General features: G+C 39.4%; 1 protein-coding gene across 2 annotated transcripts; it reads right to left on the minus strand.

Moving 5' to 3' along the window:
- Positions 1-2: 2 nt before the first annotated feature.
- psda (pleckstrin and Sec7 domain containing a) lies at positions 3-27793 on the minus strand. Of its 2 annotated transcripts, XM_069659220.1 has the most exons (12): positions 27755-27793; positions 27588-27668; positions 27320-27432; positions 26566-26624; positions 23516-23605; positions 14525-14568; positions 12712-12902; positions 12175-12245; positions 11898-12055; positions 10470-10614; positions 10118-10261; positions 3-4787 (listed from the first exon to the last, which is right to left on the minus strand). In XM_069659220.1, exons 2-12 carry the CDS (start codon positions 27650-27652, stop codon positions 4464-4466), a joined length of 1404 nt encoding a protein of 467 aa, XP_069515321.1. In that variant the 5' UTR covers positions 27653-27668; positions 27755-27793; the 3' UTR covers positions 3-4463. The 2 variants fall into 2 exon arrangements, with proteins under 2 accessions (XP_069515321.1, XP_069515322.1); XM_069659221.1 differs by lacking the exons at positions 27320-27432; positions 27588-27668; positions 27755-27793 and adding an exon at positions 27122-27148.
- Between the last annotated feature and the right edge of the window lie 46 nt (positions 27794-27839).

The raw sequence follows: 27839 nt of genomic DNA on the forward strand, positions 1-27839 counted from the left end.
ACTTTTGTTTTATTTTTTTATTTTTGCCTCTAAGCCTTCAAAACATGTTTGTTTTTCACTACGACCAAAACCTCACAGGATGTGGACAGTATGTACAGCTAACGATCGGCGAGCCGGCGGCAAACATTTAGCCCGCAGCGAAGCCGAAAGAACAAAACTTTCACAGAAACTAGAGTCGGTCTTTGTCGTTGATCGGGAGACAACAACGAACAGAATAAATAAACTGGTGGATTCAAACCCTGTGAGGAGGTTTAACATCTGCTTCCACTCTAAAATATCTAAACCAAAGTGCCCTAAAACGCAGCGACTAGCTAGGCGCTCAGCCCAACTACAATATGGCTTCTTAAGGTGAACTTGTACATTTATTTACAAGGTTTGGACACAGACAAAGAGCTGAAAGCGGCCATGACTTTTAGACAAATTCATCCTATGCTGCTTTACATTGCACAGTGCAACAAATACACCCAAAATACACAAGTGTTACTGGTTATCTGAGGAGTAAATAGGACCCAGCGGGGGTCAAACAGCACAGCGGGAGCATAAATCTGAACTCTGCTGTCTGACAGCGTCTCAGCAGCAGCTCATTCAAAAGATTCCTCCTGAATCAACCAGCATGTCGAAGTACGTCTGAGGGGGAGTAAAAAGAAGAGGCTGAGGGACGGCTAAAGAGACCTCCTGTCACATGACTGTGAAAGTCTTTATATGGGAGAGTCAGGTAATACCTGCTAAGGTATGTGTGGAACCGTGGACTCTGAAATCGAGCCAATGAAACTTGAGGTTTGGACCCAAACAGAGGAGACACGAGGACAGTGAGACTCGGCTTGAATTACTGTAGGACAATTAAAAACGAAAGTACTGGAGAAGGGCGGTGCTAAATTTACACACAGACTCAAACGCTGGAGACAGAGGACACCTTTCATGTAGGAACTGAACCTCAAAAAAGTCACTGATCAGAAGAGGTTAATCAAGTTTTTCTCAACAAAACTGAGGAAACTCGATTGTCTCTATCGATGGCTCCTTTTTCTCTGTAACGAGCTGCCAGGATGTAAAGAAGAAAACAGGTTAGAGGGAAATGATCTCCATCCTGCATGACTCCATCTCCATCAAATAAGCTTCACGTCTGACAGAGCTTTTGGGTCTGCATATGTGAACAAGACGTCAGCGGGATGTTAAAAGCATCCTTTGTCTAATCCACGATGGCTCTGACCTCCATGGCGGTGTCACTGTCCTCAGTCTGGTTGGAGTCGATGTGGATTCTCGGACATTAAAGATGCTCCAGAAGTGTGAGGGATGTCCAAAAACCCTGCAAAGGAAACTTGACTTCAGCCACTCGTATCTGTGATCCTCTGGGTCAAAGCCAGAGCTCACACTGGACTGAGATCCAGCCATAGAAGGTCCTTGTTATTACACAGCATGTAGAGAAACTGAGGGAGGTGATGTGTGTTTTCTACGTGTAAACAATCATTCGAAAAAGCTGCTTAGCTTCAGTTCTCTTCGTACCTTTGAAATGTGTGGTTTGATGATTCTAAAGTCCTCTGTGGTAAAGTGTCTTTACAGTCGAACAAAAATCCAAACTTCTGCCTTTCTCTTCCTCCGAGTGATTCCTGTTCTTCAGGAATCAACCAAACAAGACAAATTCCTGCAGGTAATCAGTCCAGCAGTAACAGCAGCATCAGTGAGCTCCCACTGCTCACTGAGGAGCTTCTCAATGTTGTTCCTGACTGGAAGTGATGAAAAATCCTCTTTCTTTGTGGGAGAGAAAAGTCAGCAAGGCTTCGTCCTCCCTCCCTTCAGAGACTAAATGTTCAAGTTCTTCTTCAGTGTTTTCAGGAAATCTGAACACACTGATTATTGTTTGGGATTTAAAAGTTTCCAGCGTCAGTGTTTCTGATCACAAACATGTCAAATCAACAGAAATCTCTGAAGTTTCATTTCAAATAATGCAAAATTCTTATCAAAGAAACATGAGATAAAAAAGCTGGGGGTCATTTTTGCAACATGAGCAAAATACACAACATGTGTGTTGAAAGCAGAGTTGACCTGGTACATTAAAACCCTCACAGTACTGAGGAAGCAGCCTCCCTCTGCTGCCACCTGGTCACCGTTCCCTGTCATTACACGTGTTTTCTTAATGACTCAACTGCTAACTCCAGGAAACATGGAGCCCCTTCTGTTTTACATTATTATTCATGCTGCAGAGTTACATAACAGTAAGATCAGAAAAAAAGACTTATTTTCTTCTTTATACCTCAACTCCTCTACATTTCAGAGGACAGTGTTGCACTTTAAACTGCACTGTAAACTGTATATTTTACAACATTAGTTATTAACATCAACCAATAATTATACATTTAAATCAATAATTATAATCCACTATTATAACAACGGTATACACTATTCTGAAACGAGCCATTCAGCCTAATTAGTACTTTTACTTTGGGTACTTTAAGTATATCTCAATGCCGTTATTTATGAACTGAATTGCAGGACGTTTGCTTTCATATCAGAGTATTTCTACACTGTAGTTTTACTGTTTTCTGAGTATCTGATTACTTCTTCCTCCACTGCTCTTTCAGCTCACTGTTGAACTACAATAACAAACGCAGGAAGCCTCTCACAGCTTTTTTGTCACCTGAAGATGTTGATAAAAAGTACAACTCTACACTCCGATGACCCCAAGTGGCAGCTAGAGGTAACTACATGCTGAGTACTTCATTACCCAGGGACCCCCTCTGATGTCTGACAATGAAAATGATCAGGAAACTGTTAAAGGATTTCACGGTTCCCAGTTGTCTTTCTAAAGTACATGTTTGTTTTCTTAACTTTAACCAGATGGCTGAAGAGAAGAGAAGAGAAGAGAAGAGAAGAGCATCGTTTCTGTAGTTTGTGTCATCACATTAGTAAACAGACGATTACTAATCAATAAACAAGATCATTTCAGCAAGATACATAAACTTTAAATAACGTGAAACCTCTGCAATGTTTCCTCATGGTCACCATGATCAGGAGGAATGTGAATATAAAGTGGACGGATTCAAACATTATTTAGATTCCAGCATGGTTTTCAGCAAAGACAGAAAATCTATGGTTCATTAAGGACATTAAGGACAAAACTACTGAGCGAGCACAAATCTGAAACCAGTCCGCAGGTCTGAGAGTGTCAGTACAACCCTGCTTGTTATATAAGTATTTAATTTCTACAACACAAGAATAGCTGTTTACAGGACACTACATTTCTTTTATATTTTTATGGCTTTATGTTTCATTGAAAACCTAAAAAGTTGGATTTTATTCATCAGAATCTTTAAAATCGTCAATGGGATTTTGAATGAGGAATTTAACTTCTGCTCCTGATAAGGCAGGGAAGCATCAAAAATTGTATGATTATCTAAACTCTGTCAGGGTATTGATTAAAGTTTGAATGATAATCCTTTGCTCAGTCAGTAGTTCATGTCACTAATAATCCTCCATACATCCTGTTTGTTCCAGCAGAAGTCAGAAAACAACGGGAATAAAACAAGTGCAGACACTGATCAACCTCCATCCAGCATGTTCAGTATTTACACTACTGAAAGTATACATCAAGTGCTAACACAGTATAACTGTGTACTCAGAATACTTTCCCTCTTGTTAGTGCTCACACACACACACACACACACACACACACACACACACGCTCTCTGTGAAGTGCGGAGGAGTTTGTGTTCCTGTTTGTCTCTGTGACGCATCATCACAGCCTCTGTCTGTTTGTCTGTTTGTTCGTTTAGCCGGGGGAGTCCTGACTCCAGAGTCTCACCCCCTGTCCTTCCTCCCCCATTTTTTTTGGTCGCCACGGCAACAGTCCCTCATGCTCTGTCCGTCATATGTGGTCGGCATGGCAACCTGCTCCCCCGTTGGTTGCTATGAGATGCAGAGCAATGGCTGTGCAGGAGGTCAGTGTTTGTCGCTCTAATAGAAAAAAATAAAAGTACCTACAAACTGATTCTGTCTAGAAAAAAACAGACAGCTGCATGAGACTGAATTATTACTCATATTTCAGCTCTGCCTCGATCATTTCAACAACAAATGCTTCCAGAAGTCCCTGAAATGAAAGAAGTGACGGGAAATAAAGCTTTTATTCTGAAAAACAGCAGCTGTTTTCACAGTTTGATCTGCTGGAGTTTATGTTTGGATGTGAAATAAACTCAGCTGATTGATGTTCTTCAGATGACACTTTTCCAACCTGACTAGTGTTTCCTGAAAAAAAAAACGCACCACTCATCTGTTTAATTGTCCTCCTTCCAGAAGAGCCTTTTCTCTCCCACTGACCTCGAATGTCTCAGCTTGGCTCTGGAGGAAAATCCCCTCAGCCAACCAGAATCTGAGTGAGGTTTAACAGAAAAGGTTTAAAGGAGGATGTCAGCTACCCATGATGTTTCATGTCCATCTCATCACGCTTTTTATAAAACCTGAATCTTGCTGCATTACGGAGCCGCTTCCTGTTTGCTGCTCTGTTTCTGCAGGTCCAGCTGCTGGTTGTTCCCGCCACCGTTCTTCTTGCTTCCCTCTTTAGTGCTGCTGCTGGTCTTGGAGGTCGAGGACGAAGAGGACGTAACCTTTAAGCTTTTTGACGTCTTGGTCCCGCGAATCTTCTCTTTGTTGGCGACGTCTTGAGGCAGCGTGGGGCTGGAGTGTGCCCTCTGGAGGCCACCATCATCAAACAGCCGCGACTCGAAAGCTGACAGGTCCTCGTCTCCACTCGACAACTTGGCCCGAAGCAGCATGGCATATGTACCATACCGAGTTTTCTATAAAAGTGGACAAAGACGGTTAATACAAACATCAGGTTCAAATTTTACCTTTGACACCTGAATAATGGGATATCATTGAGCTCAGTTGTTTCAGTCAGCTGTTTTATGCCTCTATATGCAGATGACACTTAGCTGTTATATTCCTCTATATACAGTGACACTTAGCTGTTTTATTCCTCTATATGCAGATGATACTGGGCTGTTATATTCCTCCATATACAGTGACACTTAGCTGTTTTATTCCTCTATATGCAGATGATACTGGGCTGTTTTATTCCTCAACATGCAGAAGACACTCAGCTGTGTTATTCTTCCATATGGAGACGATACTGGGCTGTTTTATTTCTCTATATGCAGACGATACTGGGCTGTTTTATTCCTCTATGTGCAGACGACACTCAGCTGTTTTATTCCTCTATATGCAGTGACACTTAGCTGTTATATTCCTCTATATACAGTGACACTTAGCTGTTTTATTCCTCTATATGCAGATGATACTGGGGTGTTATATTCCTCTATACGCAGAAGACACTCAGCTGTGTTATTCTTCCATATGGAGACGATACTGGGCTGTTTTATTTCTCTATATGCAGACGACACTTAGCTGTTTTATTCCTCTATATGCAGAAGACACACAGCTGTTTTATTTCTCTATATGCAGACGATACTGGGCTGTTTTACTCCTTTATATACAGACGACACTTAGCTGTTTTATTCCTCAATATTCAGATGACACTTAGCTGTTTCATTTCTCTATATGCAGACGATACTGGGCTGTTTTACTCCTCTATATGCAGAGCACACGCAGCTGTTATATTCCTCCATATGGAGACGATACTGGGCTGTTTTATTTCTCTATATGCAGACGACACAGCTGTTTTATTTCTCTATATGCAGACGATACTGGGCTGTTTTACTCCTTTATATACAGACGACACTTAGCTGTTTCAGTCCTCTATATGCAGACCACACGCAGCTGTTATATTCCTCCATATGGAGACGATACTGGGCTGTTTTATTTCTCTATATGCAGAAGACCCTCAGCTGTTTTATTCCTCAATATTCAGATGACACACAGCTGTTTATTTCTCTATATGCAGACGATACTGGGCTGTTTTATTCCTTTATATACAGACGACACTTAGCTGTTTTATTCCTCAATATTCAGATGACACTTAGTTGTTTTATTTCTCTATATGCAGACGATACTGGGCTGTTTTATGTCTTTATATACAGACGACACTTAGCTGTTTTATTCCTCGATATGGTGACGACATTCAGCTGTTTTATTTCTCTATATGCAGACGACACTCATCTCTTATTTCTCTATATGCAGATGATACTCAGCTGTTTTTTTCTCTATATGCAGTGACACTTAGCTGTTATATTCCTTTATATGCAGATGAGACACAGCTGTTTTATTTCTCCATATGCAAAAGAAACTCAGCTGTTTCATTCCTCTATATGCAGACGACACTCAGCTGTTTTATTTCTCCATATGCAAAAGACACTCAGCTGTTTCATTCCTCTATATGCAGATGACACTCATCTCTTATTTCTCTATATATAGACGATACTGGGCTGTTTTATTCCTCTATATGCAGAAGACACTCAAATGGAGACGATATGGAGACGACATTCAGCTGTTTTATTTCTCTATATGCGGATGACGCTCGGCTGTTTTACTTCTCTATATGCAGACAACACTCAGCTGTTTTTTTTCTCTATATGCAGACGACGGTCAGCTGTTTTAGTTCTCTATATGCAGATGACACTCAGCTGTTATATTTCTCTATATGCAGTGACACTTAGCTGTTATATTCCTTTATATGCAGACAACACTCGGCTGTTTTATTTCTCTATATGCAGACGACACTCAGCTCAACTGAGAAGCTGCATATATAGACATTTTGTCAGCTCTCTGATTTTGGCCCGCTAAAATCAATCTACAAACACAATTCAGGTCTCAAATTTTAACTTTTGACCATGTTGTTCACATTAAGAAGCTTGTGTAATCTTGCTTTACTCCGGTTGAGGCGTATTACTTTGATTAAATTAATGCACTTATTTCAAAGAACAGATAAAATAATGTAGACTTCCAGCCTAGACTACTCATATCAGTTGAACGCTTTTGTGTGATTTCTATTTCGTTGCCTCTGCACTTATGTCTTCATACGAGTAATCTTAACATAAAAAACATTTTTATTTGAATCTTTACAACAAGATCTGGACTGTTCATGTCGACATCAGATTTGTGATTGAAGAAAGAAATAGGAAACAAAATCAGTACTGCTACTAAAAAATGATTACTGAGGATTTTTTTGCATTTAATGTTAATTGTAAAAATCTTCATACAACCTTCTCACAGAAAAGAGAGAAATAAATGTAATAAATGGTGAACAGCACCAGAAAGTAAACAGCAGACATTTTCCTATAACTGAGCACCATGTTCCTGACACAGTGTGTTTGTGTCTCTGCCGCCTGTTTGACACCCGACAGACTGATTCAGTGACAGTTTGTGATGAAGAAAAGCGCCAGAAGGAGCTGCAGAGAAACTTCAATCCGTCTGTCAGCAGATATATTCAGACCTCAGCGGGATTTACTGCATGTTTAGATTCAACTGCTCTAAGAAGAAAAATAGAGTTCTGAAGGTTTTCACACTGAGAGGAAAAACTCAATTTAATATCTTACTAAGCAAGCTATGTTTGTACATTATAATCAGCAGAATGTTGTGAAAGTTAAAAGTATCAGTACTGATATGCAGTAAAAAGGGCACTGTTAGAGTTTTTATATTGTATGTAATTAGGTTTTTTGATTAATACTACTTCATAAATGTTTTGATGCTGCATTTTACTGATAAATATGTATAAGGCCATGCCAATTTCAACCACTTTATATACTATTGGCTATTTTAATCTACAGCAATGCATCATTTTATAGAAGATCTGTCTGTAGCCTCCCTGTAATGTAAGAACCAGGGCCCGCATTCATAAAGCTTCCTAGTACAAAGAGTTTCTCCTAGTGAAGAAATTCTAAGAAAATTGTTAGAATCGTGACGTTTTCTAAGAAAATAAAGTTAAGACTAGATCCTGGTAAAGATAAGACTTATTCAGAAAGCATCTCAGCCCTTAAGAGAGCTCCTAAGGTGACTGTAACTGTAAGAAGTAGTGGAGGACTTTTAAGAGGCTTAAGAGTTTCTTAAGCAGAGGAGAAAATGGCAGAAAGACGGAGAGATAGGAGAAAAGTTCTCAAAACACTGAATAACAGTGAGCTAATTAAACAACAGCCTTCAGAGTGGATCGTGCAGGGATCATGTTTGTGGTAGATCTCATTAGAGATGCGACGCAACAACGCGATATTGCCAGAAATGAAAGTGATCACAACATTAAAATATTTGGCAAGTGGAAAATGCCAAGTGCAGCAGTGATGACTTGGGTCTGTCGCAGCCGTCAATCAGCAGAGTGATCACAATTACAGGGAATAGGCATGGGTATAGCGGGCTTGGGTATGGGACGCACATCCGTATTATTGCACGGGCATATTTTAATTCTGCATTTAAGTTAACTTTGACAGCAGTTACAAGTAAGAGGTAAACTATCTCACCTGTGAGTGCAGACTCCCGTTTGGGTGCTGCAGTCTCCCCTCTCACGTTAGACTTTAACAGAGAGCCTACCACTACTTTTCACACTCTTCACTAGTGCGCACAACCAGAGGGAAAGATGAATTAATCTGCTGCGCTACATTTTCCGATGCCTGCCTCCTGGTTTGAGCTGAAAAACCGGGGCTGAATGTATGTCCTAATATGTTTTTTTATTTATCAACTACTTGAGATAAAAGTAAACATTGTCCCTCCATCCAGTTGGGCTTTCTGGTTCTTCTTGTTAAATGCAGCAAATGCAGTTTCTTATAAGCTTTATATAGGCTGGCCAGCATTCACAGAAATCGGGAAGATGAGACATTTTCCCTCATTAATATCAATTAGATCAAGTACTAAAATTAGCAGCATTGTAAATAAAAGTGACCAAGTATATATGACTAACAGCATGTGAAGATGAGCATGTGTTTCAAACATTCTGTAGGCTGTATACTTTAAAGTGTGGCTTACAATTTATTCAACAGAGATGTTCAGTACATAAAATAGTGTTCATAATTACACAATGTCTGAGTAAATTCTATGATTAGGCCGATAGATTTCACTGTCCTTCTCTGCCCATCATCACTAAGAGAGCTTTTTCTTCAACCAATCACAGCTTCTGAAAGAATGTGTCACACCTAGCAACAGGGTCAACCACGCCTCTTCACTAAGATAAAAGTTTTTGTCCCTTCCTTGCTCAGAGTTGTTCTGAGAGTGTTCCTAAATCACGCCTTTGCTAGGACTTCTTGATATAAGTTTTTAAGCAAAGTTAGGAGCTCTCTGAGAGTATTCTGAGAATGTTTGGGCCGTGATCTCTCTTAAAGGTCCAGCTCATTCAAGGAGTTAATATATTTATAAGTGTGATAAATAGCATATGAGGATAATAAGTAGGATAATTTTCTCAAAACAAAAAGTTAAATGTATTACTTTAGTTTATCTCAAACATTTAAAATCAACACATCTACACGAGATACATGCTTTTTTAACTGCAAAGGAGGAGGCTGAAAAACTGTAATCTAGTAAGTAACTAAAGCTGCCAAAATAATGTGGAGTGAAATTTGGCAAACTTGTTCCTAAAGCTTTTATGCTGATAAAGTCCTTGAACTAAAAAATATTAAATTTAATTATTAAAAAAAAGAGTACAATTACCTCTGAACTGTCGTGGGGTTCAAGTATAATGTGGCATACAATGGGAACACTCAAAATGTGTACTTAAGTACCGTACTTATAATGAAATAAAACACGATGAATTCTCAAATAAAATTTTGAATTTGAATCCACATATGGTTAATTTTTCACTCCACACCAGTGATAACAACAAGCCACAATGAGCTCCTGTTTTTCCTTCTGCTGCAGTTTATCAGCTCAGTGTGAAATTTGACTTTTGTGTGAAAATGGAGGAAGTAAAAAAACTGTTGTTTTTAACCGACAGATGGAAACATGCTAACACCATCATACCAGGCCAGTTTTAGAACCAACATGACAACAGAAACAATTAAAATTCATCTAGAGAGTAAGACCCCGTACCGCTCATCAAATGTGCTGTTGTAATATCATGTAGTTTCTGTACATTGGACTTACAGACATTCAGTTAAGTACAGAATTAACCCACTGACTCCTCCAGTGATGTTTATCCAGTGAATTTATCTTAAAAGCCATTTTTTTTCTTGTATGTTTTTGAGAATCAACTCACCTCGAACTCCAGGTATTCTTGTCGGAGTTTGTGCTCTTCCAGCTCCCGACCTTTCACCTTACGGTCCGGTGTGGAGGCTGTGAGGTCAGCCAGTTCAGATGAAACCGCCCTGAACCTGGTCTCATGAGATTTGACCTGCTCTTCCTGTCGAGACAGAGGATAAACTAAGCTCTGTTCTAATGTGAAAGTTTTCAGGTATCTACATACAAGTAAAACCTGACAACTTCTCTGTCTGACAGAATTTATCATAAAGCTGCTACTTTTATTTAAATACTTTAATATTTTTTACATATCCATCAGATTTTTTTATCTAAGTTACACAGTGAAGTGGTCAGCGGATCAGAGTATGTACCTGGGACAGTTTGGTGTTAGATCCTGGCAGCAGTGGACGACTAAATCTCTTCTGGGAGCCGATTGCCGCGGGGAACGGAGGAGCAGAAAACATGGCCGCCACCACGTTGATGCGTGTTATCCATGACTGCATCTGTTCTTGATTCCTGGAGAAAAAGGTGAGAGAAAATTAAACTAAACGTGACTCATCATATTCTTCCACTTTTAACATTTTATTGTTTTATTCTATTCTAGTTGATTTTAGTTAATTGGAAAATGTGTTTTGAATAAATGTAGTTCTTTCTTTGTTGTGTTTATCTATGTTTACAGATTTTTATTACACAGTGTATTTTACATTTACATAAGAGTATAAACAAAGGAGAGTGTCAGTGTGCGATATGAGTAAGATCTTGAAGTGACATTGTAAACATATCCCACGTATTACTTCCAACAATAATGTCATTCACACTGAAATAAATCAGACAGATCGATCGTCATTGCTGAAGGAAAAAGGACTTTGTAAACAGATCTGAATGAATATATCGCTGACATGACTGTTTTGTGCTAACTATTATGCCAGCAAACTTTATAGAGATCAAAACGATATTTTATATCATAGTCAATAATTCATGTGGTGTTACTTTGGATGCTGAAAGATATAATCTGGAAGATTTCAGTTCCGTTCTCTTTGGCGGCACCTTATGGTGATAAAAGGCAGTTGCGGGTGCATATATCCCAGATAACCAGACGTCTACTGTTGGCTCCCTCTGTTACGCTAGTAACTCTTGATTTTCCTCGCTGACGGTAGTTTTCCTTTTTAGACGGTTTGCCTTCATCCTAGCCTTCATCCTAGCGTCCAATATGCTTTTTCTTTGGACTTTCACTTATTTTTGAAGTTGTATCTGTAGTCATCGATCTTTTCTTTGTTTATTCAGCCATAGCAGATTACTGTTTACTCGCAACACTTGCAGAAACATGAAAAGCAGCCGCTTAGCTCCGCCTACCCTCTCTGGCAGACCAACCCCTGCTGGGTGATGGAAATCGCGTCACTAACTGGGCGCCGCTTGTAAAAAATTTTTCACCCAGTCCATAATAAAACTATATACTGCAAATGCAAAGGCTTTCACCAGTGGGCCATAGGCTCAATCGCCATTGTGTTACCTCATTCAGCGATAGTGACTTAACAGGCATTTCTTTACATGAAAATCAAGATTAAATCTTTAACTTGTCAATGCATGGTTCAAAATTATCATAATGTTTCAAAATCTGGCACATGAAGAAATGTTAAGACAGGAAACTTCTGTCTGGGATAATCGTTGTTCTGGGTTTTGGCGAAGCATTTACCGATCATTTGGGCTATGTAAATAAAAAGTATAAAAAAATGTTATTAAAAGAAAAGAAAGACAGTGAAAAAGACAAAGAGATAGAGGTAAGATGAGGTGATTCTTACGGGGCCTGGAACAGGAAGACTCTCCAGTCGGCTGTCCTCAGGTAGAAGACGTTAGGCCTCTTGCTGTAATCAGCTGCTCTCATGGCCAGAGAGTGATGGATGGACACGGCGTTCTTTACGTCCTCCTCTGTCAGCTCTCGTTCTGCGCGGTACTCATCCTGTCAGCCAGTCACAGATCAGAAGGATATCAGTCAGCCAATCATGTTTGGTCCCAGTGTATACTAGCGTATATGCACATAACAGAGTGGCTGCTGGGAAATGTAATCCAGATGTTTACCTTTTGCAGGTAGAGCACCATACCCTTCAGCATGGCGTAGAAAGACTTCCAACCCCTCTTACCCCGTGGAGCTGGATGACACAAAGCATCATGGGATATTATACATCATAAGTATGGGCAATGGATCACACTTACTACTCCTTTAAATGGCTTTAAATGTAAATATTCATGCCTCATTGTGACTATTTTCCACACATTAAAACATTCACTAAATCCTGACATTGCTTTTAAAGAGGTACTTGTGAACCTCTTGAACTGCTAAAAAACATACTGACATTATTTATCAGCTAAACATCTTAGCTGTCTTTTAGATGGACTTTATTTCAGCAGTCTGAGGCCTCAGAAATCAGGCTTAAATATATTATTATATATTCATGTAAATATAAATGATATAATTTTATTGTATATGATATAATTGCTGTCCATATAATGTAATGGAAGCATGTAAATGTACAATAGAAGAAGACCAAGGATTAAGCTTTGGGGAACTTCACGAAAAACATTGTTGTTATTGTTTTGAAAATGATAAAGACGTACTTCTCTTTCCGTCGGGGTCGGCGTGGACTTTGCGAACGAGGAAGCCGTTCTTGTAGAGCTCGCCGTCGGCCTGATGGGCGACGCCCACCAGCGGGTTTCCTCCACTCCCCAGTCGTTTCATGGTGTGTGAGGCGGAGTCTGTTCGGACATCAGCCAGCTCCGACATGGACTTCCTCAGGTCCTCCTCGTCACTTCAGTAGAAGAGGACAGAAGGAGTCAATGAAACTGTCCAGTTATCCTTTAGTTATTGTTAATGATGTTACTGTCAAAAGTTTATTTAAGACCAAAACGTACAAAAATCTACACGTTTTATAATTTTATCATCTATTCCTTTGATATAAATATGAAATCTATGTGTGAGGCAGTACTTAAAACCTTATTGCAGTAAAACTACCAGATATCACACTGTGATAATACTGTACTTCATCCTGCATAGAAAATGTAGTTTAAGTATTAAAAGTAGAAAGATTTGTGTACATTATCATTACATTATTATAGCTCGTACATTAATGCAAAAGCAGGATGTAACTGTTGGATGAAGTGAAGCTCATTTTGAAATATTTTGTCAAGGCTGCAACTAATGATTCTTTTTATACTGATCGTTTCGTTTGTAAAAACTGTGAAAATAGTGAGAAATTATGTCACAGCGACCCAGAGCCCAAATACACACATCCACAGTGCTTGTTTTGTCAGCTCAACCCTCATAATTACAAATACATACAAGTTAATCTGTCTTTTTTAAATTATTTGAAAGAACAGCAGCAAATCTTCACATCTAAAAAGCTGAAATGTTTGTACATAAAAAATACTTCTCAAGTATCTCAAACTCTTACTTAAGAATAAACTTAAATACATTCCATCACTGTATAATACTAATAAACAAAATCAGCAAAGAGATAAGAGGTACTTTGTCCACAGGGGGTGCCAAAATCAACACAAACCGAAAGTTCCTCACAGGAGCTTTAATGAGTGACAACCCTCATCTAACAACTACACTAATATCAGGATTTCAGCCCAGCAAGTGATTAATTGATTAGTAAGTTGTACATTTTTGTCATTATTAATCATAGTAGCACGATGCTGAGTCAAAAAAACAGTAGCTTTAAAATGTGCAAACACAGCAACAGCTAAAGACAGCAAAGTAAAAAAGGAGCACTTCTCTGTTGTTTCTTAAACCAGTGTACAGCCCAATACAACAATGAAACAACTGCATACATCTCAAGAGAACTTAAGAATACAGCGTACCACCTACACTAACAAGTTTCCTGAGGGGAATCCTGCTCATCTCATTATCTCATCACCTCATCCATCACATCAGCATCTCATTTTTTAATCTGTCGTTTTTGAAGCTCATCATCTCAAGCAGCCTCATCACACCACCCGGTCCTATGTGCGTCTCTCAACGTCTCATTTCTAATCATATCTTTTCTCTTTGTGGCGTCATCACAACATTTTTACCAGCTAGCTTCAGAAGATTAACGTCCATCTGAGAAAGAGAAGGCTGGACATAAAAGAAAGACATACGCTAAATACATACATGCATGTATGTGTGTTCATATATCTGTATGTGTGTGCGTGTGTCCACAGTCAAGCATGGGCGTAGGGATGTTGACCTGTAATTACAGCGAGGAAGGAAAGCAGGGAACGGTTACCATAGCAACAGAGGCTTAAATAAGAGAGTCGGGGCAGCAGGGACACACACACACACAGAAATGTGCAGACAGAGCTTAAACACACACTTCAGATGTTTGTACACGTTGCGTGTTAAACCAGCAGAAACCAGTTATCATCCATACTGGAGAGGGAAACTTACATGGTCCACTGGAGCTTCTCGTTCTTGATGGAGCTGTACAGGGTCTGTGGACGCACAGATACACACACAGTCAGACAGATGTGAGTTACATACATGTATATATGTGTAGGTGTGTGTTTGAATGTGGGGATCCTTGGCTTTGCTGTTTGACTTTCCTTTCATCACGAGACAGTGAAAATCATTAACTTTAATCTGCAGATGTAAAACAGAAACAGTGAGATCGAAACTCTGCATCAGTAAATGTCAGATTTTGAGGAAGGAATAAAAAAAGAAAAAGTCTGAGGGGACCGTAGTTAAACTTTTATAAGAGCAAAGGGACGATATAACTTTTCATTCTCCCAGATTTTTTCCTTATTATTCTTTTATAAACTTTTTTTGTTTACTATTTCGAGTTCTTAACTCACTTACAGTCATTGTCAGTCATAAGTCCAATACTGTCATTATTTTAAGATATCAGGGGAAAGGGGGTTGCATTGTTTTATTAGTTTAGCTGGATGATGGGGGTCATAAATTAGTTTAATCATAACCCTGTCCCTGGGAAAGGTTCACGCTTTTTAAAGAATTAAAACATAACCAAAATATTATGCTAGCACTTATTATTATTATTTTTATTATACTATCATATTAAATGCAGTTACTTTGCTGTTTTTCCATCACCAAAGACACTTCCTGAAGATGTTTCACATTAAAGCCCCACATGTGTAATTCTGCTCTTAAATGGTATTTAATGTAAAACAAAGCAGTATGTGTTGAGTTTCATTGAAGAGAATAAAACAATAGTCGATGATACTTTTGAACAGGGATCAAACAACAGCAAAGACCAAGTTATCGATTAATCATTTCAAGATTAATCCTTTAATACAAAACCTTGACAACAAATCCAAAATGTGAGGACAAATTTGGACTGTAAGATTAAATCACCATCGAGATGAAATCACCATCAAACAATGACTGTTGATGTGCACAACAGTTTTTGGAAAAAGTAGACCTTGTTAGAAACAGTTAATAAGGAGAGAATTTGCTGTGAAAGATTCACATTTTTTTAAACGCTCGCATCAATGAAACTCAACACTTCAGTATTTCGCACTATGAGAAGATTTGATACCATGAAAGCGGTATGAAGTATGACAAGATGGTGAGATGTTATAAAAAGATGACAAAATCAGATTAAAAGACCATTAAATGAAGCATTTAATGAGATTTCTATTCCCTTTTGTCAGACTTTTATTGTGAAAAATCTACAGGTGCTGAGTTTAATTGACAACAACACAACAGCAATTTAAAAAAACACCGGTGCAGAACAAAGAAAGTGTTTACGTATTGATGGAAATGTGGATGTTATTATTAATTTACCTTATGACACATTACAGCAGGCTTCATGTAATTCAAAACCCTCCTTCCCCACCCACCTATGTATAAACAAACCATCTATATGAGAGACTGGCCTTTATTTGCGCCTTTAATTGTATACCTTTTTGTTTTTGAGAATTGACAGAAAATCCTTGTGTTTACCTTCTTTCAATTTGTTTGGCATCTTTAACAAATGATGCTTGACTAAAAAGGCTTTTAAGACAACTTTTCTCTAATCTGTTTCTTTGTTCTGTGCGCTTTAGCACCCTCTTGTGGTCTCTTAGTGAAATTCAAACTAAAATGAATGCATATATGTTCGTTTGTGTTTCCAGGTTCTACCTTCTTCTTGCGGCTGTGTGCGTGCTGCTGTCCGTCCTGGGTTTTTCCCAGCAGGTCTGGGAAGGCCAGCGGTTTGAGGGAGCGAGAGCGGGGGGCTCTGGGATACCTGAACGGGTCTGTGTCCCTCGAGTCTCGACCGCTCCGGACCGAGCAGAGCGAACGCGACCGCATGCGGCCTGTCGAGTGGATGCTGTTGACGCCAATCATTGTGGAGAGTTGAGTGTTGAGAGGAGGAGGATTTGTTTTGTGTTTGATAAAAGTTCACAAGAGTCCAACTGAACTTTAGAGTCTTTGTTGGAAAAAAGCGAAAATCCAGACACAGAGAAAAAACTTGTAATGAAGAGAGAAGGTCTCGATGGGCAGAAGAAGATGGCCTTAACCCAAGTCCAAAATTATGATATTCTCCTTTAAGAGAAAAAAGTAATTAAAAAAGCTCCACAGATATGGCTTTAAGAAAGGAGTACGACCTCTAGATGACCTCTAAATAATTAAAAATAATCATTAAGTCTCCAGGTATCTCACAGATGTTTCCCTATTCAACTTGAGGTTTCTATGATCTGTTTATATCAGCTTTACATGAAGCAGATGTGACTCCACTTTACTTTTAGATTTTGATTCAGCTTTGAAAGAGTTTCCAAAATGGAAAAATGTTGTTTTCAGCAAATTGAAAGCATTAAAGAATCAGATAAGGAAGAGCACATGAAGTGGCAGCTGCTTGGGAGCAGTCTAACTCCGTCTGCTTCAGTCTAAATTGATTGTCCTCACTGGAGCCCAGCCTGCTGCATTATGAATCTGGCTCTATTCATTATGCATAAAAACACAGCAGCTTTTCATCCTGCTCATAATCCTGCAGGCTGACAGCCGGCGTCTCGCTCAGGTGTTTGGAGGCAAAACCACAAAAAAAAACAAGAAGACGCTGCCAACGAACATGTCAGAGCTGGAGATCACTGTGGACTCAATCTGCTGCAGAGTTATCGTTTACGGTCCTGTAAGACTTTTTATGTAGAAACATACACGATTTTCTCAGTTAAATTGGAAAAGGAGCAAATTTTAAAAAAGGCAGAGGTTGCCAAATAGTTATTTTAGATTAAAACTGTCACTTCAAATATCCATCCACGTCAAATGTTTGATATGAACAGAGAAAAAACTGCAAATGTGTCTTTTTACTGTAGAAACAACATAAAATTTAAAAACAATTAATTCTATGACTTATATTAATGATTACTTGAGTTAAAGAAGTTAAAATCCGTCACAACAATAAGTTCTGAATTTTCTGGATCAGAACCAAGTTTTTGCCAAACTCTAAATTTCTGTAAATTGTTTTTTTTTAAGTTGTAATTGAGGTGTCAAAGTGGAGCCGTCTGTGACTTCCTGTTCACGTATGACTGAACAACTCGTCACATCAACACAAACACACACTGCAAACTGTCTCGGTGTGTGTGTGTGCTTAATCCCTCAACAATGTAGAAGCAGTGACGCGTAACTCATGGGCTCACACTCAAAACATCAAAAACATTCAATCAAAAAAAAAAATTCCAAACCACAAATGGGATCTTCTTCTTCTCCTGATTTCTCCAAAATGTGGGAGTCCGCCGTCAGAGCGGCTGTTGAACGCAGCCTCCTGCTGCGGCGGCGGTGGTGAAGGAGAATCCCTAGACTGCAAATAAAGCTGCGTGACGGAGGAGGCGCATCACCAGCACCAGCAGCTCGCTCTCACATCCAAAACATTTACCAAAAAAAGAAAAGAAAAAAACACGAAGGCTGGGGCGAGCAAGCACACCCACACATGCAGACAGAGAGAGAGAGAGCAACCCAAAACTGACGTCAGCTTCCTCCTGAGACGCCACAACCAGCCTGACTGAAGAAGGATGGATGATGGAGGGGTGATGGAGGGATGCACAGAGCAACAAGGGATGGAGGTTGAGAAAAAAGACGGGGGATGAAGCTGATAGGGAGGAGAGAAAAAGAGGAGAGTTTCTCCTGTTGCACTCTGGGAAAAAAAGACAAAAAGAGAGAATCCCTTCTTCCTCCTGCTCAGATGTTGGTCTCTCCGTCCTCTAACTTCTCTCTGAATCTTCTTCTTCTCTTCTCCTCCTTTGCTTGTTGTCGTCTTCGTCCGGCAGGAGAATCCTTCCGTCAGGTGAGCTCACTCCGCCTCCTCCTCCTCTTCTTCTTCTTGTTCTTCTTGTTCTCCTCCTCCTCTCTGCTCAGACCCTGAACTGTTGAGGAGTGTTGCTCGCCCTCCCTCCTCGCTCTCCTGTCTCTCTCCCTCTCTTTTTTCCCTCGCTCTCTCAATGCGCATTTTCTCTCAGCACATCAGCCAGTGAGAGTGCAGGGATGGGAGCTTAAGCCCGCCCCCCTGCTCTACTAGGAGCTGTCAGTCACGAAGGACTCACAGAGCTGAATATAAATGCAGCTGAGAGACGCTGAACAGAACAAAGACTGAAAATGTTAAAAACATCACAGTGACTCAGTGATGAGACTGTGATTATATTAATACATACATACATATGTATACATGTATGTATATATGTTGTTATATATTTACTGTGTTGTGTTTCTCTCTCTCTGTCTACATATCTCTGAGTATCTTCAACTATATAAGTATATACTGTTTTTATATTATATATATTTTTTAATTATTGCATTGTTTTCATTCAACATTTTATTGATCTGTTTATTGTTACATTTATAATTTATATGTATATTTTATCTTCCTACTTTGAACACTGTCTGAAAATGATGTCCCACAGGATAAATAAAGTTGTTTTTTTATCATATTAATATTAGAAACACAACTTTATTTTATTAAATAAATACAAAATTGGAGCCCGAGTCAAAACCCACCCGTGCATCCATTATCTATACCGCTCATCCTGTTCAGGGTTGCCGGGGGGCTGGAGAATCATTGAGCGAGAGGCAGGGTACACCCTTGGACTGATCGCCAGTCAGTCACAGGGCTGACACACAGACAACCTTTCATGCTCACATTCACACCTATGGGCATCTTAAGAGTCACCCATGAACCTCACAAGCATGTCTTTGGACAGTGGGAGGAAGCCGGAGTACCCGGAGGGAACCCACGCATGCAAACTCCACACTCTGTCCAAACTGGGATTTAAACCAGGAACCTTCTAGCTGTGAGGCCAATGGCAAAGTCCAACAGGATGAAAAATACTTTGATCACTCGGGCCATAAAATTACTAAATTCTAATGACGACCCTGTTGATCAAGTATTTTTCTGTTCACTTCCAGGAACTATTTATGGTTTTTTAATTTTTGTTTTATTAGTTGTTTTAATGATGGTTTGCCCCTTAAAAGGCTTTCTATAGCTATTTATTAATAAAAACGTGTATACATCACGTCTAAGTTCAACACTATTACACTATTATTTTCATTTAAAACACACACAAATTAAACCCTACCGTCTGTTTTTGCCATGTTGAGTTTGCAATCCTGCTAGCTACCAGTGTGGTAGCTGTGCTCAGCTTACGGTAATGTTGATTGTTGTGAGTGTGGCGGTTGCTCTGGCGATGATTGTGATCATGACGGCGCATGTCTGTGACTAAGCTACATTATTGCGCCATCGTCTGGGTAAAATACCGCAACACAATAAAATTCCTCTCTCTGCCTTTTATACTAGTATATTGGTCGCACAGCTATACAAGACGCAGCCCATTTTTTAGATGAAAAAAAATATATTAAAAGTACCTCTTATACACCGAATTTCATGGTAATTTATAGTACTAAAATTGTGTCATAATAAAAAATATTTCCCTTGAAATATTAAAAAAACATCCAACAAATTGATCCAAAACAAATGAACAAAATTAACAAAATGTTCAGGTTTTTTGAATTCTTTAATTTTTTGTCATTTGTCTTGTCTTGTATCTTAAAATGCTTTATAAAAGTCTTTGTAACCTAAAGGTTATTTAAGTTGTGTAACTTGTGTTTATTAGTCTCTCTATTATGGTTTTTATTTTAGATCATTTTAAACAGGATTATGCAAACAGGGCTGAGATCACAGCCACATTGTCACCCCAATTTAAACCTCTCGTAAAGTTACGTAATGGTTAGATCAAAGAATGTACAGTAATGACGCAAAAGACAGAAGCTGTAGCCTTAGGATGTAGTTAATTTAGAATTCAACAGCAAAAAGTATGAAGGCTCTAGCTGCCATATTATTCATATCATCAATTTAACAGGAGTATAACAACAACGATCCCCTGTGGCCTCCTGCAGGAGGTGTGTTTTTTAAAGGGTTAAACAACTCATCACATCACACAAACACACACTCCAAACTGTCTCAGTGTGTATGTGAGTAATCCCTCAACAATGTAGAAGCAGTGATGTGTAATTTATCAGCTTTCACTCCTGCACAAAAACATTTCCCGGGTTGTAAACAGGAAGTTTTAGACAAACAGTTTCAAATGTCTTCAGTTTCTGCACTCACAGCTTGTGTCCTCCTCTGCATCTCTCACAGTCACATGAAACTTTTAATAATCTCATTATCATCAGCGAGCATTCCCAAAATATCCTCCATCTCCTTTCTAGCACAGCGCAGTGCATCTTTTAATCTCAGAGATCTATTTGAAATGACATGGGCAGAGATATTATGAGCAATGCAAACAAAAATATGGATTTCACACTGTGAACTCTACAGAGATAGATTTTATATTTCACGAGCTGAGGCTTGTTTGTTTCTCATGTTGAGTTTGTGTGTGTTGTGGTATGCTTTGTGGGTCTTTGTTTTGTTGAATCAAGAAGTGAATATGATGGTGAGTGTATTTTGTTGAGCAATCTAAAATAAACCCTTCAGAAGGACGAAATATATCTACAAACAGATAGAGGATCTGAAAAAGATCAACAATCATCAGTGCAGTCCTTTATGAATACTGCATGAGTGATTATTACTGTCATCGCTTCTTTGGAGAATATAATCTGCTGTAACTGAAGTCAGCTAAAGATGGAGCTTGATTCAATGGACTCGTCTCGCAAGAAGAAAGGAACGAAGAAGAAAACACAAAAAGATGACGTCATTAACGAAGCATCGGTCAAAGCTAAGAAGGTTTAAATACGTACCGTTTGGAAGCCTTTAGTTTGATATTTTTTTGAAGGCTTCTTTAACTATAGTTGCTGCAGTGGAGCAAAGGGTTAGCAAATGCTAAGTCATCATGGTCGAGAAGTTAACTTCAGAGTTTCAAACAAGCCAGAGTGACACCTAGCAGACAGTTGGCACGTCTTACAACCCTGATTTTGCATAAATTTAAACTGTAATAGAATTGAAGAGGTGAGTTACATAAAAATGTAAAATGAGCAGTAGAGACCAAAACTATTTTGGCTGTAAACATGTTCATTGTTTGCTGTAAAGTCCTGTCTCTATGAGGATTGACTCACTTTGGGAGCCAGCCTCAAGTGGCCACTCAAGGAGCTGCACTTTTTTTGCCTTGATTTACCGTGAAATTCGGTGTATTAGAGGCACTTTTAATACTCTTTTTTCATCTAAAATGTGGGCTGCGTCCTTTATACCAGTGTGACCAATATACCAGTATAAAATGCAGAGAGAGATATTTTATTTTACCCAGACGATGGTGCTATCCAGTTGTTAAGTGGTCACGTCACACCTCCACATTAAACTGTTTCCGGGTCCGAGCCGCTACAACTTCTCCTATTTAAAATATGCCGCAGTGCTGTTTTCCTCGCTGTTTAAAGCGGCTGCAATGATGTCATGATCGCCATTGCAGCCGCCACCCTCACATCAATCAACGTTACTGTAGGCTGCCAGCTGCCGCTAGCTACAGCACAGGTAGCTAGCAGGATTGCTAACGCGACACTGGTGAAAACAGATGGTCGGCTGTAATTTGTGTGTTTTGAATGTGTTAAAAATGAAAATCAATTGAAATAGTGTTGAAATAACTTGTATACATGTTTTTATTCATAAATATCTATCGAAAACAATTTTCTCTCTGGGATAGCCCCAAAAACAGACTGCGTCTTATATTCCGGATTTTATGGTAAATTTTAAGCCATGGAGGTTTTCCTCTTGGTCGGAGCAAAAATAATGGATCAACTAGAAGGAAGAAACATTGTTTAATGTTTAAATGTGAGGAAGGTTACAGTCTCCAGGTGTGTAGTTTATAAAACAGTAAGTAGAACCCATTATATAGTGTGCATGAATAGTTGGAGTATTTATTTTAACATCATTCATTAAAACATTATTTATTGCATTAAGTCTTATTTATTATGTTTTAAAGCTTCATGTACCACTGTTGATTGCTTTACGAATGTTGCATGTGAGATGTGACTGGTATGTTGTTTGGTACGTGAGCTGTATACATACTGACACTTTTACACAAATGAAGTTCCTAATGGATAAATAAAGTTATTTGAATTGAATTGAGTACATACAAATTCTCCTGTCAAGTTTGATTTAATTGATCACAATTTTTGCCTGGGATGTGGCCTAAAATTTAAAATTCTGTCTTGTGCGTCGAAACAGTTCTAAATGAGACCTCTGATGTTTTCTGTTCTTCACTTCACCTCATGTTTCATGTTCATCTCCATATACTCACTCAGCCTGTTTCAGTTTAAAGCAATGCAACGATGTTCACACCTTACACAACAGGAAACTGATATTTTGCTGATTTTTAGTTTTTTCAAATTTTAGGAGACTCCACTATTTTTTTTATGATAAAATATAAAATGTAAATAAAAACAACTTGATGGAAACACAGCTACGTATTTAAACATTTTGCATTCACGGTGTTTCTTCCTCTCAGTGAGAGCTGCTGCCCACACACTCCCTGCTCCAGCTTCCACCATCAAACCAGTGACAAGCTAAAGGCAAGACAACACTCAGAACACAGTCACACACACACACGCACACACAAAAACATTAACAGAGAGGGATGATGATGATGGAGGTGAAGAGGTGACACAGATTCATGTAGATCGCTCAGGCTGAGATGGAAAAACTGAGATGGAACAAAAGAGTGGGAGAAATAGAGACTGAGACATACAACACACGCATGCACACACACACACATACACACACACATACACACACACACACGAACAAATATACACGTGTACAGGAACACACTCAGTCAGCCCGGCGGCCAAAAAGAGATGAAATTAATGCTTCCCTTTTCTTTTTGTGCTCGGATAATAACAAGCCAAGGATCCCCGTGTGAGAGGGAAGTATAAGTGTGTGTGTGTGTGTGTGCGTGTGTGTGTGTGCGTGTGTGTGTGTGTCTTTGTTAGTGTTGTGTAACTGGGAGTGTGTGTGTGTGTCCGTCGTACCTTCAGCAGATCTTTAGGGAAGTCCTTTCCATCGTTGAGACCCTCAAGGTTGGAGATGAACTGATTGCAGGACATCCTCTTCCCAACGTTCTATACACACACACACACACACAGATAACATAAATCTGTTTTATATTATGTCTTCTTTATCGTATTTAAGTTGGGGAAGAATGAAATAAAATCGAGATGGTCTGACTGGATCAGCAGAGATGTCCTCACATTAAGTCCCTTATAACCCTAAAACCTACATTTCCCATAAAGCACCTGAATGGAATTATGTGATTATGCAGTGTTCGGACAAAAAGGGAGGTGAATTTCTGCCTTGCATTTGACAACAGGATCATTTGTGTGTATTTGCATTGGTTGAACACACTCTGCCTCTCCTGATTCATCAGAAAATTAAAAGCTCACTTAATTCTACTGGCTTCTCCAGGAGGAGTGTGTGTGTCTGGATTTACTCTGCTTTCAGCTACTGGAGGTTGACCAGTGCCCAGTTTGATTACGTGTTAGCCAGGAACAGTACCAGTACCACCAACAACCAGCTGTGGAACACCTGTCCACCTGTCTCTCTTTAGTGACAGTTTTCCGCTGTATCTAGCCTGTCACACGTCATCTGAAAGCTGACTTACTGCAGTGATAAGACCCCTCAAAAACTGATTTTGCTGTGAACTAATTACAATGAAGGTTGTAAATGATGCTGAAATAGCTTCATCGTGATGCAGATTGGTTAAAAGCCTGAATTCATGCTTTGCCAGGTCTGTCTGCAATGCAAGACAAACAACCTGTTCTTGAATGGGGTCAGTGTTGAAATGCTTTCATGACGGAGCATCTCAAAGATTTCCCGCATGAGTTGGATTTTTCTCAACTCCCATGGATACAATAATGATGTGAATTTGCTGTATTGCGGCTCAAAAACACCCCTGCGGCACAGAAAGCTTTTCCCCATAGACCATCATTATAAAAGAGCCATCTGTAAAACTGGCACTTTGAGGCAGAGACAAGCTCAAAGAAGAATCTTTCTATTATGAAACTTTGATCCATAAAGGTTTTAAGTGAAGATAAGTGATTTTAAAATTCTCAGTTAGTGAAACGCATATCCTGGAAGTAAACCTGAAGGCTGGAACCTTTTTTGTTGTACTTGTCAGGCAAATAAGTCTTAATGGACGGAGGAGGCACCAACTTCCTGTATCTGGATCTTACATCATACATATGACATCCATGGAAGAAGCACAGAGGTGTGGTGCAACACTTCTTTCTGAAGTCATGTATTATCAGATGTGTTGAACTGGAATGATTTGAAAAATTCTTCTACTTCTTAATTTAAAGTCTAAAGTAAAGTAATAATTTAAATTTAAATAAATGTCTGTTAAGTCACTATCTATCACCGACTGAGGTAACACAATGGTGACTGAGCCTATGGCCCACTGATAAAAGCCTTTGCATTTGCAGAATTACAGACTGGGTGTCCGTGGCAACATTCCCAGAAAAAATAACAAGCGACGCCCAGTTAGTGACGCGATTTCCATCACCCAGCAGTGGTTGATCTGTCAGAGAGGGTAGGTGGAGCTAAGTGGCTGCTTTTCCGGTCTCAGCAAGTGTTGTGAGTAAACAGTAATCTACTATGGCTGAACAAACAAAGAAAAGATGGATGACTACAGATACAACTTCAAAAATAAGTGAAAATCCAAAGAAAAAGAAACAAATTGGACGCTCAGATGAAGGCAAACTGTCTAAAAAGGAAAGCGACCGTGAGCGAGGAAAATCAAGAGTTACAACAGTGACAAAGGGAGCCAACTGTGAACGTGTGGTTAAATTGGGAAGTATCCTCCCACAAATACTGTATATCATCATTAGGTGGAGTCCAACAACAAAACGAAACTGAAATCTTCAAGATTGTCAGATTAAGGTAGAAAACAAGGCTGGTTTACTGAGCTTATAAAGTTGGATTATAAGAGACGTGGTTCACTACAAACATTTGATTGATTTCATTGTATATGATGCATTGCTGTAGATTAAACCAGGCAACAGTAAATGACTTAAAATGAGCACAACCTTTAACACTTCAACAGTAAAAAGCAACATTCTGATTAATGCAGCAATAATATTAATCCAAAATCATCAGCTACATGAATAAAACACTGAAACTGAAACTACTTTGGCTTTAAGTACTTTAACAACATTTTGATGATGATGCGTATACACCTTTACTAAAGTGAGAAGGGTAAACAGTTAACTGACCTTTATGTGATTTAATTAATAAATAAAATCATTTTTATGTCTCAGCTGTGACAGTTTCAACTCCTGCTCTCACACACAGGAAGTGTGCAGGACTGTTGCTCAGTGTGATTGGACAGCTTGTTGCCACGACAACAGTCATCACTTCCTTAAACAAGTTGGCCTAAGTGTCATGACTTCAGTGAGTGCCTGTGCAGAGTTCACACTGAGATGTTACTCAGATTTGTTATCACCAGATCACTAAGTGTGAATATCAACACTGAGCTGATCTCTATGGCAACGGAGCACACTGCATCCGCTGTGAAAGACGATAATGTGTGGTCGAAAGCTCTAAAGGAAAACTGCTGTGAACATGATCAATTGAACTTTTCATTGAGTCTTTGTGGGGATGCACGCGATTTCTTATCAATACGCAAAGTATTTATAATGTCAGCTGATTCTGATTCATCTGTAATAATAATAACTTTAATCCAGAAACAAAAATCTAAACTGTAAAGAATAAGAAACAAATAACAAACATTGCACAAATATACAGTTCCTCCACTTTGTGACATCACAAATTGAAGCGTCTGGAGAAGTCTGTCTAAAAGCAAGCGTTCACAGCAGCCTGTAGACTGAGACTGTTTTAGCAGGGGATTACTCCAACATACTTTTACTTGCAGATTTGAAACTTCACCTATGTTTAGTCTGAACATCCAACATTGTAACATTATATATATATATATATATATATATATATATATGTGTCTTAAAGCGTGAAACAGCACATGACCCCCTCTTTAAACAACAAGAAGCTTAATAAAGATGTGACTCACGTTTCCATGGAGGTCTGTGTTCAGCAGCATGACGGCACACGTCAGAGTGTGGACACTGTCTGAGAGACACACAGGTGACAGACAGACAGGTTAGGGACAGACAGGTGAGAGACAGACAGGTTAGGGACAGACAGGTTAGAGAAACACAGGTGAGAGACGGACAGGTTAGAGACACAGATGAGAGACATACAGGGGAGAGACCGACAGGTTGGGGAAAAACAGGTGATAGACAGGTAGACAGACAAGTAGGTAGTAACTTCAGTGGTCCCACTTTCTGGGTTACACTTTGTATCTTAGACAATTTCTGTCTACCTGACTGTATCTTATCTTATCTTATCTTATCTAGCAGGTAGACAGACAGGCAGACGGGTACATTTAATGGTCACACTCTAGGGATTACACTGTTTGATTCTCAGACAAGACAGACAGACACATACACAGACAGTCTGACAGACAGGTACCTTCAGTGATCAAGCTCTCGGGGTTACACTGTCAGTATCTCAGACAGACAGACAGATAGAAGCATATATACACAGACAGTCAGACAGACAGGTACCTTCAGTGGCCACACTCTCGGGGTTACACTGTCTGTATCTTGGACAGACAGATGCATACATACACACACAGACAGTCAGACAGACAGACAGACAGGTACCTTCAGTAGTCACACTCTCGGGGTTACACTGTCTGTATCTCAGACAGACAGACAGACGTATACATACACACACAGACAGTCAGACAGACAGACAGGTACCTTCAGTGGCCACACTCTCGGGGTTACACTGTCTGTATCTACTGGAGAACTGAGCGAGGACTCTCTCTCTCTCCTGAGTTTCTCCCATCAGAGCGAACTTCCTCAGAAACGCCCTGAACACACAAAGACACAGAAGCACAGTTTGAAATGCACCCTGGGAGATGTTGTAGATTTCTCCCACTGAGGCCTGTTGAACCATTAACTTAAGCTCTGTGATTCAACCAGGAAGTATTTTATCACATCTGTTTATAAAGAGAGCATAACTGACCTGAGTGCCTGATCGATGGTCAGACCGGTGAAGTTAAAGTTGCTGAGATATTCCTCTGCGACCATCTGACTGAACTCATTGCTGCAGACAGACAGACAGACCATTGAATATAATCATTCTCTAGCAGGACATGTTGTGTTTTAATGATTATATAGACACACACTGACTTCTTGCCGAGGTGTCGAGCCACATCAGACTTCCTGAAGCCGTCCAGGGAGTAGAGCCGCTTGGCGAGACGTTTGGCCGCCTGCA

The sequence above is a fragment of the Semicossyphus pulcher genome, unplaced genomic scaffold, assembly GCF_022749685.1.
Source record: "Semicossyphus pulcher isolate SPU_LCO1_2020_fin unplaced genomic scaffold, fSemPul1.0.p SCAF_12, whole genome shotgun sequence".
Lineage (NCBI taxonomy): Eukaryota > Metazoa > Chordata > Actinopteri > Labriformes > Labridae > Semicossyphus > Semicossyphus pulcher.